At 44.3% G+C, this 13,951-nt stretch overlaps 1 protein-coding gene across 2 annotated transcripts in view; it reads right to left on the bottom strand.

The window, feature by feature from the left end:
- The window catches only part of NUP93 (nucleoporin 93), a 72,022-nt gene that overhangs the window by 52,711 nt on the left and 5,360 nt on the right, over window positions 1-13,951 (bottom strand). Inside the window, exons 1-3 of one of the 2 annotated variants that reach the window (XM_082233471.1) lie at window positions 10,137-10,157; window positions 8,086-8,293; window positions 6,232-6,349 (exon numbers count right to left, since the gene is read on the bottom strand). In XM_082233471.1, the coding sequence (XP_082089597.1) occupies window positions 6,232-6,349; window positions 8,086-8,264 (297 nt within the window). In that variant the 5' untranslated portion in view covers window positions 8,265-8,293; window positions 10,137-10,157. Of the gene's footprint in view, window positions 1-6,231; window positions 6,350-8,085; window positions 8,294-10,136; window positions 10,158-13,951 lie in introns of those variants that run through there. The other variant, XM_082233470.1, reaches the window with a different exon arrangement.

Below are 13,951 nucleotides of genomic sequence, written 5' to 3'. Positions count from 1 at the left end.
TAGCTTTATCTACATTTTACAAGGGATGCGGGTGGTGCAGTGGTAGAAACCACTTAACCTCTTGGGCTTGCTGATCAGAAGGTTGGTGGTTCAAATCCCCGTGACGGGGTCAGCTCCCGTTGCTCAGTCCCAGCTCCTGCCAACCTAGCAGTTCGAAAGCACGCCAAAATGTGCAAGTAGATAAATAGGTACCGCTTTGGCGGGAAGGTAAACGGTGTTTCCGTGTGCTGCTCTGGTTTTGGTGTTCTGTTGTGCCAGAAGCGACTTAGTCATACTGGCCACATGGCCCAGAAAAACTGTCTGCGGACAAATGTCGGCTCCCTCGGCCTGTAAAGCAAGATAAGCGGCACAACCCCAGAGTCGTCTGCGACTGGACTTAACTGTCAGGGGCATTTGCCTTTTTTTTTTAAAAAAAATAATAATTACAAAAACATGCCAACTTCATAAACCGTATTCTACCCTAGTCAAAATGAATACAGCCATGCAACATTTCGTAAAAGGAATTAGGAAAAGAGATGTCTCATCTGTTTCTGAAATGATATAGCATTTGCTCTGACAGAGCATTCTTTAACCCACTGAGGTCTAGTAAGTAGTAATCTCATGATTATTTTACAGCATATGATGGACTCTAAAGAGCTGTTGCTGCAGAATGTTGAACATCTTCAGCTTAGAACTTATAAATTAGAAACAAAAGCAACCGGCACTCATGTAGTATTCCTTCTGGCGCTGATACTCTGGAGCAGACTCTTCAGCCAGCATTGAAGGTATGAGGTTTCAGCCCTTAAGATTTATCCATTTGTTTCTGGTGACATAGAGCAGAACACAAGCATGCATGCATGCATGCAAGCAAGCAAGCAAGCAAGCAAACAAACTACTGTCCAGCATATTCTGATTGCCATCAAATGGAAAGCTCTTATTCTTTGCAGAGGTTTTGGCACAACAAAACCGAGTACATCTCTCCAACAGCTTTCGGAAACAACAGGCTGTGTTCTGAACCAAGACTACCAAATGAAATATTCACGAAGTGCATTAGCGCATTAGAGCCTACATTTCGGACAGGCATGGAATCCAGGCACAATCCAGCACTTCAGAGACCACTAAAGCCTGGCTGCATTTCAACAGTATTGGGGTGGGCAGAGTCTTCACAAAGAAGGAAGACTTTCACTCTTGCTCAGCTCAACCCCATTGCTCAGCCAATAACGATTGCAGATATATGAGGCAACGAGAGACAGCATGGGACACACCTGCCATCTGCCCACTTTCTTCTGATTTTATTAGACCACTGGTAACTCTAATGCAGGGCTGTGGAGTCTTTTTCAGCCCAAGGGCAGCAATACCTTCTGGGTATTCTTCTTAAGTGGGGCACATGCCCGTTGCGGGAGGGGCCAGAGACAAAAGTAGCACAGCAACAAATGCAAAAGAAATGCACATGCTATCTTTACACAATAGGTAGTTTTACACACACTCCTGCAGTTTCTTTTGCTTTAATATTTCTTTACTGTAAATACAGCAGCACTCTTTGATGCCCCAACTCAATCAACTGGCATTTCTGCTAACCCTGGGACCAAATAAGAGTGGCATTTACCGTATTTTTTGCTCTGTAACACGCACTCGACCATAACACGCACGTAGCTTTTAGAGGAGGAAAATTCGTAGGCATTCCCTCCATAACACGCACAGACATTTCCCCTTACTTTTTAGAAGGAAAAAAGTGAGTGTTATGGTGCAAAAAATACGGTAAATAAGATCTGGCTAATGCATTAATACACACACCAGTTTGGACCATAACTGAACAAATCTGCCTTTGAATGAATCTGTCTGAACATTCAAGAGGTGAAAATTTAATTTATCCCTTGAATGATTCAGTAAATCAATAAACAAACTAAGCAAACAATGTTGCTGTGTTTTAAGCAAAAGAGCAATATTCGGGTGGACCACATTTTTTAGGATGCACTGACAATTCTTGCAAGGGAGAATTATTGCTGAAAGTCCAAACCTCAACCCCTATATTTCCAGACCACCACCCTCCCCACATAGAGCAAAGACTAAACCAAGAGTATGTCCTGCTGTGTGCATTGGACTGATGATCATTTGAAACAGCCCAATGGTTGCCATGAAGTCCATGAACTCCTGAGCTAGATCCGAGGCATCCCCACTATGGATGCTGAAGTCACCCTAAAACACAGTTCTTGTTTCCTATAACATCACACCCAATTCAACCTTGGCCAGCACATTCAGGGAGGCTGATTAGCAGTAGGGTGGGCGGTAACAACTACAGAATCACTAGCCAGTCTCTTTGGCCCAACACCAGATGCAAGCTTGAATACATGGGCAACCAGAGTGGAGTCAAAGTTAGCCCACCCACCTCCCACACCCAGGTCTCAGTAATACACTAAGCCAACCTCCTCACCCACAACAGAATTGTGGATCAGCACGGTTCTGTTATGGACTGACCTGGCATTCAGAAGTAGAACCACTAGACTAGGGGTCTGCAACCTTTAAGACAAAAAGAGCCACTTGGACCCGTTTCCGAAGAAAAACAACAACTGGGAGCCGCAAAACCATTGCGACATTTAAAGCATGCGCGCCGCTGCCCTCCGATCTGACAGCGGGCAGGAAGGTGACGTTGGGACGGTGCGTGACTAACGCACGCACCACCCCCATGCAACGTCACAGCCAGTACAGTGCCCACCACAGTGGGGAGTGTCGGAGCGCACAATGCGCCTCCTCCCCTCGCTAGTATCCGCCCCGGAGCCGCGGCAAAGGTGTAAAAGAGCCACATGCGGCTCCGGAGCCGCGGGTTGCAGATCCCTGCACTAGACTGTTGGGGACAGTGGCAAAGCATCCATTGTTACCAGCAAGAGGATATCAGGTACAAGCACCTATCACAAGGTGAAGGGCTGCGAACCTGGCTTCAGAAAGGCAGCATGAGGGCAATGCCCCAGAGCCATCCTGTCACATTCCATTCTCAAAGCCTAAGTACTTGCTAAGCTTTGGGAAGGAGGCACAAGGGTTCCAGAGTCCTTGTGCTTCCTTCCCAATGTCAGCTAAACTCACAATCACATTTTTGCACAGGTGTAGGAGGGGAGGAGGAACAAATAAATGGAGAGTTGGTTCCTTCCTTCCTTCCTTCCTTCCTTCCTTCCCCACCCACCTGTGAAAAGCTGTGACTGCATAAGTAAAGTAAGTTACCTATACTCGATATGATTTTTTTAAAAGGTACTTTTTGAACAGCTAAAAAGTAGAATGGATTCCTTGCAGATTTAACCACAGGGAAATAACCCAAAGCGTACAGCTCAGTATAAGAGATTTTGCATAATGCCATTAAGCCTGTCATCTTACTGGCAATTCTGAAGCCAAAGATTTAAAAGCTGAAGAGATTGTGGATTCACCGTAACACTAAAGGAGCCCCAGTAAACATCACTGTGCCTATTATTACAAATGCATTTCACATTTATGGGATGTGTCATCCTTAATTCCAGGCAGATTAAGTGGGAATTGCACTGAGCACAGACTAATACCTGAAATGTAGCAGTGATGTCAATACAAAATCAAATGAAATATTGCATGAGAAAAAACAGCTGCTTGAGAACAGGACCTCTTTGTTCTGCACTTTGGGCTGCTTTTCCCACACTAGTTCTGAGATATGCATCTTAGATGTTTTAAAAGTACAGTTAAAGCATAATGTGTGAAGGCAACGGGCATGAGTTTGCACCCACCCACCCCTTAGGCTATGTTAGAATATGATGTTATAACTAGGGTTTAGTGTGATGAGGTGGAGCCATAGCCAGTCTTGGACTTATGCATTCCCTCTTCTTCCTCTGGCACAACCACATGCTTCTGCTTTCATTTTCAATTAACTGCTGTCATATGAAACCCCAAACTGTGGTTAATTTTCACTATGATTTGCTGAAATGAGAAAATCTCATTAAGCACGGTTTGAAGTTGATGTGTTTCAACAAACCATAGCTAAGTTTAACCATAGTCTATCCAGTTTGAACCATAACAACCACCTGTGGTTAATCGAAAATGAAAAGTAAAGCTTCTAACCTCCTCCTGTACCCACAACCAGAGGAAGACAGAGGAGGATGTAAGCCCAAGATCACTGTGACTTACATTCACTGGGAGGTAGGACCAGCTGCAGCTTTCTCCCAAGTCTTCAACTGGTAGAAAGAGTCAATCACTCTTTATCACGTGAAAAGGCAATTAGGCTTCTTCCTCACCTTATGATGACATGCCTTTCAACAAACCCAACATCCAACCATTTTCTGTCATGGTGGAAGAATAAATTTAGGGGTATGGAATTTCTCTGAAGGCCTGGTCCTAATTTAATTACAACATCTGACTGCAAGTGGTACTCTATCTACTGCTCAGATTTAAGATTGTTGGGGTAGGTCAGCGGTTTAAACAAGACGAGAAAACAACAAAAATAGATCAAAAGAATAAAATTTTATTTGTAAGGAAATTTATTCCCTAACAAAAAGGGAAAGGTTAAGCAGTTACAGATCAAGACTAAGCAAGCTGATGTGCCTTCCTGATTGATGGGACCCCACTCCAGTCATGCAACGAAAATCCTATTTTGATCAAAACCTACTAAATTCTTGGTCAGCTGCTCCTCCGTGATCTACACAAATCATGACATAACCTTCAATATCTGATTGGTTAGGGCCTTCAAATGGATTTAGTATTCTCATTTTAGTAATAAGGGCTCAGGCTCAGGTTGTTTGTTGCTGAAGCAACACCAGAACTTTCTGTTCCTCTAGCACAGCCTGAATCCTGCCTTTCCTCAGAGCAGTGCAACAGGAAGGAAGCCATGTGTTCTCCCTTAAGGACTCTCCTGGTTTTTTTTAACCATATTGGGAGGGTCCAAAGGAACCCCAGTGGTTCACTGGATGCTGCACCTCATGAGCTCAAGAGTAACCTATGAAGGCATGCCTACCTTCAGTGCTACACTGTCTGCCTTCAAAATGGATATGAAAATGAAGTCCCTCCAAAATACAAAGACTCATCCACCCAAGAAAAAACTCACCCCACTCTCAAGTGACAGGAATCTACTACAAGATTCCTCATCAATTACTCTAATGGGAGCCATTTCCGAAACTACCCTCTTTTTGTATCAGCCATCTAAGTTTATTACTGCTAAATAATTCACATAATTAACCAAGATGCAATTTGGCATGCTTCTCCCCAATCAACAGTAAAAAAAAATATGGTTTAAGAAACAAGTTCAGCTCAGCAAGACACTCAATTGATTAACAGAAGAGGGCAGGGAGGCTGATGGGCTAAGACCTTGGGCCAAATAATACTACTGAGCCATTCAAAGCACAAATTTTATAGACATCCATTCCGGCTAAAGCCTTGATTGAAAGGAAAACAGAAGTTTACAAGGATGTAGTAGCTGAAGTTCTGTCTGCCTTTATTTGAAAGTCTGGAATCCTAATGAATCTGCCAGTGTCACCCACTACAACACAATGGGGTGGTGTGGTGGGGAGATGAAGAGGCAGCTGATTCAGTAAAGAAATGAATAATGTTGAAAAGAGGACAGATTGTACTTACACTTCAAATTCAGTACAAGAAAACCCAAATTCTGTACTGAAAATAGATTGTGCATCAGTATTATCTACAATCACTTGAAGCTGCTCACCAGAGATTCAGATAAGAGTCTCCCCGCTCCCCAGCCTTACCTGGGGAATCTGGGGGCTGAACCTGAGACCTTACGCGCACAAAGCATGAGCTCTACCACTGAGCTACAGCTCTTTCCCTAAAGAGAAAACAGATGCAACAAGGGAGGCAAACACAGAATTCTGCCTTCTGGGATTGGTGGCTTTTTGCAAAGATGGGTCTTGAATGCAGCACATAGTTCATGCTGATGAAATCATACCAACTTCAGGGAGGTTTATGTGAAGAATCATTTTTCCACCCTGTCTGTCTCATACTAAAACTTTTGATCCTAATATTTAAAGCATGAATATTTGAAACATGTAGATATTGAAGGTAGAATTTGTCATCACTGAAGGAGGGGAGGTAAGAAAAGAACTCTAGGAAATTCACAATTAACTTCACAGAACATATCCCTATTGATAGGAAAATGTGGGGAAACTATCTTAGTACTTAAAAGTGTTGCAATCAGTACAGCTCAAACACTTGCTTCCCCAAAAAGCTGGCAGTAACCCATTACTGTTCACTGCTGATTCTGATACTGTTCACACATCATTACACAAAGACCCTTACCTGTATATCTGTGTCCTTTACAGGCTCTAGAGGCTCAAATGTTGTTACAGCACTAAGACTCTCCAACCGCTGGGAGATGTGGGAGATGTCAAGACCTCTGGACCCAAGGAGAACTGATCTATAAGAGACATGAAAAGGCAGTGGGATGAGACTACAAATACTTTCACAGTGACAGAGCGGGATCCAGAAGGACCCCAAAATTATGCACTTGCTCCTTTACGGAGAGTAGCAACGCCATCCAGGGCAGGCAACTTACTGACTTCCAGGCACACTCACAGAGCCTCCATCTTCCCAGGGTTCAGACGCAGTTTATTAGTCTTCACCCAGCCCACCACTGCATCTAGACACTGGTTCAAGGCCTTTTCAGCCACTCCCAGTTCAGATGTTACAAAGAAACAGAGTTGGGTATCATTGGTGTACTGATGAGACTTTGCTCAAAAACTCCTGATCGTATGAGGAACTGGACGTGGGGAAGAGATTCATTTCTTTCAAGGACACAAATCACTCCATGTATTGAATTGCTGGAGCAGCTTTGTATTTGGAAAAAGCTTCAAAAACCATCAAAGTCTTCAAAAAACCTCAAAAAAGGCTACCACACCATGTGCTATGAGTTGCTCCTCGAAGTCAAGTCGCAACTGTATTAACGGTTTTAAGAAAAAGGAAACAAACTTGCAAGACGTTTCCGTCTTGCGAAACAAGCCCATAGGGAAAATCGTCTTGCGAAGCAACTCGAAAAACCAAAAACCCTTTCGTTTTGCGAGTTTTCCGTCTTGCGAGGCATTCGTCTTGCGAGGTACCACTGTACAGTGGTGCCTCGCAAGACAAAATTAATCCGTTCCGCGAGTCTCTTTGTCTAGCGGTTTTTTCGTCTTGCGAAGCAACCCTATTAGCGGCTTAGCGCTATTAGTGGTTTAGCGGCTATTAAAGGCTTAGCGGATTAGCGGCTAAAAGGCTATTAGCGGCTTAGCAGCTTAGAAAAGGGGGGGGAGCGGGGAAAAAATCAGAACACTTGCAAGACGTTTTCGTCCTGCAAAGCAAGCCCATAGGGAAAATCGTCTTGCGAAGCAGCTCAAAAACGGAAAACCCTTTCGTCTAGCGGGTTTTCCGTCTTGCGAGGCATTCGTCTTGCGGGGCACCACTGTATGTATTTATCAACATCCAAAACTGCATCACTGAAGCTTTATCTTCTGCAGAAGTAAGCTAGTTTGGACCTTAAGCTGCCTCTGTGTGGTGACTGGAACTGGGGGCAACTTCCACTACATGGGCATCTCACCTCAGACTCCCAACACCAATGACCACTCCCAACAGCTTCATGTAAGTGTTAAATGGCACCAGAGACAATATAGTGCTCTGCAGCACCAGTAGATCAAAAGCAAAGGGCTGAGAAGCAATAATCCAGTGCTACTTTTTGCCCCTGGAGATACAATGCACCCACTGTGAAACAGTGCCCCTGTTACCCATCTCTTGTAGACAGTCCAGGAGGATATCACTGTCAATAGGATTTACTAAGAGAAACAGGTTCACAATCTCCCCTCTCAATAGAGGTCATCCGCTAGGGTAATCAAGGAAGATTCATTCCTGAACCCAGGTTGGAATGGGTACAGATAATAATCCACCCTTCCTCCCCAAAAGGTGTCTAGGACAGACCACAATAAAATTACATAAAAGCAATTTAAAGATACATCATAACACATTCCACAGAGAATATAAAAAGAATGACCTACAGTGCAACCCTAAGCACATCGCTCAGAATTCAGTCCCAAGGGGTTCATTGGGGTTTACTCCCTAGTTAGGTCTGCTGCTATAAGCATCTTACCAACACAACCAAAAGCTTCAAGCAAACCAGGAACTTACGCCTTGACATCTGCCGTCTCCTGGGAAGTGCGGGTCAGTGTCCGGGAGCGCAGGCGCTCTCCTGCTTGCTGGATCTCTTGGAGGTTGCGTTCGACATGAGGAAGCTCAGCGATGCCCTCTGTTTCTGCTGCAAGCTGCTCTGCCTGCTGCAGGAGCTCCCCAAACCCTTCCCCATCCATTTGGGAGGCTGCTCACTGTGTGGACTGACCTGAGGGAAATGGGTATAAAAAGGCACCTCAGAAAGAATGGAATGTACAATCATGGCAACCTCAAAAGGCTACTGACAACAACGTCAGCCTCCAATTAACCCGTGTGAAAAAAATAATAGACTGAAGCTTGCTGTGGTCAGTTTTATGGATAAAAGCAAAATATTTGCCAGTCTATCACCTACACATCACTTGAGCATAAAGAGGTAACCGTAAAGACTGTAAAATTTCTAGTGACTGTCATTAAAAGAAAGCTCTCAGTGATGGTCTCAGAGGTTTAAACTGTATAATTTTTAATTTGATTCAGCAATTTATGGGCTTGTAATGGCTGGTGGCTTATAGAAATTTCTATCTATCACTGGAGAGGTGGTATGGTAAGCTCATCGCACAAAAGGCATTGTTACTCAACTCCAACAAAGGGTTAACTGCAAGGATAGCTTAGCATCCATACTACAAGAAATGTACAGAACAGGGGTAGCATAGGTAAGTCTTTCTTACCAATCCTGCCATGATTTGTTTTTTCCATGTAAAAATGAAATCTGAATGTAAGCTTATTAAAGCCTTCACTTATCATCTTAGGTAACTTTAAGAGGAACTAGAAAAAATGATGTCTGATAAGGCTATCAATGCCATGATGGCTGTATCCTACTTCCAGACCTGGAAGAAGAGTAGCATGGGAACAACAGCAGGAGAGCACTAGAACCCTCCTGTATTGCTTGTGGGCTTTTCAAAGGGCCAGATAAAGGCCTCATTTGGGTCCCCAGGCTTGTGCTAAAGCAAGAAAGGGAGAGCCAGGAACCAACACTGCTCTACCACAAAGGCTTAGTTGCACAGCTATGTCATCTGAAAGACCTGGAAGCAATGGACACCAGGGCCACTGCCATAAAAGTGACACAGGCTGACTGCCACAGACCACAAAGATAACTATGAGGTGTGAGCCAAGCAGTCTCTGCTTCTAAATTTAAGCTCTGATCACTGGCTCACAAAGTGGCCTCAGACAAGCCTCAGACAATGTTATGGGGATATTGATTATTATTTTTATTATCTTAATACATGCCTATCTTACAGGGCTGTTATAAGGATGAGTCAGCTAAACATGAAGTTAGAGTATTTTGAATTACGTGTTATATAAGTTATTTGTATTATTATGACCAAAAGGCCCTGAAGCATCAGTGCTACTCCCCTTTCCTTGAAAGCTCCTCAAGTTCATGTCTCTGAAATTTATTTGTTTGTTGACAATTTATATTCTGCTTAGTGACAATTGTCTCTAAGCTGTGTACAGCAAGTTTAACAAATAAAATAGAAACAAACTCAGATAAAAACTAACTATAAATAGAAATATCATGTGGTCTTTCAAATGAGCTAGTCTTAAAACAAATTACAGAAGTGGGATCTGATCATTCAATTTAAGCTTTGATCCCAAGTGGGTGCTTTGAACTTTCTTCTATATATTTCAAGCTTAAGGTCCAGGGAAAAGCTAGAAATCTAGAAAATATTGCTGTAGAGAAGGGCTGTGCTTTGGGCCCTGCTCCTGAAGTTCCAGACCTCCTATAGAAGCCAGCTCAGTGTTGTAGCTGAAACCCTTGCAGATTTCAGAGGAAAGACTTACCAGCAGCAGCTGGCAGGAATCTGATATCCTAATCACAGTTATCTTCTAGAAAACCCACAAGGGGCTCCCATCCGACATTAACACTTTTCACATGTATTCCCGCGTAGGAGTCATTTCAAAGAACTCTCAGGGAGGAATAAGTTATGCCAAAACAGGCTGCAATCTGTTAAGTGCTTTAAAAGCCAGAATTTATAAAGCTTGATTTTCACTGTGCCAACCCCACTCCATAGTCTTACTTTTCACTTCTGTTTGCATTGATCTGCCTGTGGTAGTTTATTTCTCTTCTTATGTGGAGTTTGTTGATCTGTCCGATCTAACCTTTTGAGGAATTCCCAAAGCATCTGAGTCAGCCCATCCTCCACTCTGTTTAAGGCAACATTTCACTATTAGGGTAGAAATAGAAGCAATACTTGATGGTTCAGACAAACTGATAATAGGTATCAGTATAAGATGGGGCGGAAATCTTTCTTAGCCCAAGGGCTGCAATTCCCTCATGGGCAAATTTCTGGGTGTCACATGACTGTGCTGGGCAGGGCCCTACAGGAAAGTAGGCACAGGAACGTATATGATTATACCTTTTGCATAGTAGGCTATGTTCAGTTAGAGGTTTCTATGCACACATCCATTTCTCCATCCAGGCAATCAAAAGTCATTATTACACTTCCAGAATTAAAAAAAAAAGAGCATTTGAGGAGTGTATGGAACAGGGCTGATCAGAGGACTGTAGCCTAGGGAGGGGTGTGTGGCCTGAGCAAAGCCCCAGTGCCCAGTGAAAGAGGCCTGGAGGGCTGCCTTTGGCTTCTGGGTCTAAGGTCCCTCACCCCTGATACAAATAAAGCCACTTCCCCTCATGCCATGACACTTAAGGGTGACCAAGAAGCAGAATCCAGGATAGAGCTATGTAGGTAAGAACAGGCTTCAGTGGCTGGGGTCTAGAAGGGTCTAGAATATGTTTGTCCCTACAAGGAAGTGTGCAGTGTGCACCCTGGAACCCAAGGCACAGAGAGCGTATATGCCTTTTCCCAAGATATGGCCAACTCATCCTGACAAGACTTTGCTCCTGAAGAAGAAAAGCTAATCCCAGAATTCATGCAAATGCCAAAAAACGAAAATAATCAGGCTGGCTCCAGACAATGGAGACCATGTGAACCTCCCCTATTGCCAGGCCCTGGGCTCTTTGCTAACGTGAATGGTCATCAGACTTCAATAATCCAATAAATAGCGCAGGCGGTGGCCATGGAAGCCAGAGAGAGAGCCAGATCACAGAGAAAAGGCAATTTCATGCCCTGCAATGCAGTACAGGATGTCGCCTCAGCATCTCCTTGGAAGCTGCTTCCCCTTTGGCAGAGAATGACTGTGCACCGCTGACAGAAAAGCCTCTGCTGGCAGACAGTGACCAAAGCAGTTGCCCTCCCACCCAGTTAAGGCTGCCACTGCCAGTTCCAGAAGGTGCAGCAGTGCGTCTGGTACTGACAGAAGGAACAGCACACGCTCCACTTTGATCCGGTTCACTTCTCTTTTTCATTAACTACATCGTCAGTAAGACGACACCAAGAGCACCAGCAAACTTCTGCGACGACAATGAAGCCAATAAGTATGTAAGCAAAGCACACTCCATGGGCTGCTTCCGATGATGCATTTCCCTGCTCTCGCTTTTGAACGGCACACAGGGAAACAACCATAAATCAGTATAAAACACACATGCAAATCTGTAAAAATGCTGGAATGATCCTGAGAATATTGCTAGATTTAACCCACATCTGGCCTTTCTTCTATCCAAACAGCAAGAGTGAGGTGGGAAGGGCAGTAGGTGGAGAAAATTGGAGTGGGGATCAGGTGTCTCTGAAATCAACCTCACTGAAAATTATTAGAAATGTAAAAAGGTACTGTTACGTTTATTTTAAAATAATAATACTTTTATTTAAAGATAGTACTTTTAAACTGAACTGTGCAAAAAGCATTGGTAAGGCTAGCTGACAGCACTGGATCACAAAATGTGATTCAGAACCTGGGTTAGCCTCGACCAGCCTTCCCCAAACTGATGTTGTCCTGATCATTGGACTACAACTCCCATCAGGCCTAGCCAGCAGAGTTATGTTGGCCAAGACTGATGGGAACTCTAGTGCAAAATGTCAGCAGCGTACCTACAAAGGCTGGTACCATATTTTTCGCTTTATTGGACGCACCGGACCACAGGACGCACCTAGTTTTTAGAGGGGGAAATCAAGGGGGAAAATATTATTTCCCCCCCCCCAGCCCCAAAGAGCAACGGACAGGCTGCGCGCTTCCTCTTTAGCCTTGAGCAGCATCTTTAGCCTTGCACAACGGGATGGATCATGCCCGCTGTCCACCGGGGCTGGACTAGATGACTCCTGGGGTTCCCTTCCAACCCTGCAATTCTGTGACCTCGGAAGTTGTTGGGGGTCTCCACCACTGGAGGCTTTTAAGCAGTGGTTGGGGGACCATCTGCCTGGCGTTCTTTAGCTGTGATTCCTACATTGTGAGGGGGCTGGGCTACATGACCCTCGGGTGGCCCTCCCAACTCTATACAGTCCTACACTTCTGTGGCAGGAGATCCACAGCCACTTCACACAATGCCCACCCCCAATTTTCATTGGAGAGACATGTGGCTTCACTGTCTAGGTAGGTACCCCCCTAGCTGCCACTCTTCCCTCACCCCACTTTAGCCGAGGGAATTCCTGCCCAGAGAAGCTCCCAGGTGAGGCAAGGGTTAAGATCTACCTCTGGTAAATGGCTTTGTATCCTCCCTCTTTCCCTTTTCTCTTCTTCTTCTATGCTAGTTCCTTCTCTTGTGTTTTGTTTAATCTGTTTTTATTGTATACTAAAATAAAAGCTGCAGTTTCCTTTTTATAATATTCCCCCCCTCCAAACTAAAACGTTAATCTAGATAAAAACACTGATCCAGAGGAAAATAAGGGGGTGGAGAAAGGACGAAAAAAGAAAAAGAGGTAGAGATAGAGAGATTTTTAAAAAGTTGGCTTCTTTAGCCTTGTGCAGCCTCCCGCGGCTGGAGATGCGTGCTAGGCAAAAGAGGAAGCCTGGGCAGCGAGCAGGATGGATCGCGCTCGCTGCCCGGGCTTCTTCTTTAGCCTTGCGTAGCCTCCCGCGGCTGGAGAGGTGCGCACGGCTAAAGAGGAAGCCTGGGCAGCGAGCGGGATGGATTGTGCTCGCTGCCCTGGCTTCCTCTTTAGCCTTGCGCAGCCTTCCATGACTGGAGAGATTGCGCAAGGCTTTTCTAGAGGAGGGAGAAGGGACTGACTGGCTGCGTCAGTCCTTTCTCCCTCCTGGGGAAAAGCCCGCAAGAGCCGCTCGAAGCTTGTGTGTGGCTCTTGGGGGCTTTTCCTGCTTGCCTCCCCCCCTGCATTCGCTCCATAGGACGCACAGACTTTTTCCCTTAGTTTTTAAGGCGGAAAAACTGTGTCCTATGGTGCGAAAAATACGGTATTTGTGCCAAGGAAAGCTTGTCCCACAAATCTCCAGATAAAACTGCATTTGAATTGAAGCCTTGGCATTCTTTACATTTTCTAAAAGTGAAGGTTTTAATAAAAGCCTTAAAAACAATATAATAAACACCCCCGTAACTGGAGCCTCTTTATACATCTCTGTTCCACAGCACCAAATTATGAGTCAGGAACTAAACTACAGGTGTAGGAAGCCTATAGAAACCTAGCTTTCAGCACTACCCTAGCAGGGAAGCTTGAAAGGGTAAAAAGAAAACTCCGATATACTGTTATATTCCACACAATATAAATCTAGCTAGTGAGAGAGTAAGATTTGATTTTAAAATGGTGGGTTTAAAAACAAATAGAAAGCTCAGTTTTCCTAGGTTAAAATGGTTAAGCAGTTTTGTATGTGAAAGTTTCAGCTCTGTTCATCTTAAAAACAGCGAAAACTAGTCTCATTCATAAAAGCTGGAATTCAAGCTGCACCTTAAAACTTTGCCCCCCCCCAAAAAAAAGTACGAGCAGACAGTAATGGATGCTAGGAAATAATTTTAAAAACACATTGCTAAATACTGGGGGAAAGACAT

The sequence above is a fragment of the Podarcis vaucheri genome (assembly GCF_965113315.1).
Source record: "Podarcis vaucheri genome assembly, chromosome: 7".
NCBI lineage: Eukaryota > Metazoa > Chordata > Lepidosauria > Squamata > Lacertidae > Podarcis > Podarcis vaucheri.
The sequence above is the reverse complement of the archived record's forward strand: the minus strand, read 5'-3'. Positions and strand labels throughout refer to the sequence as shown.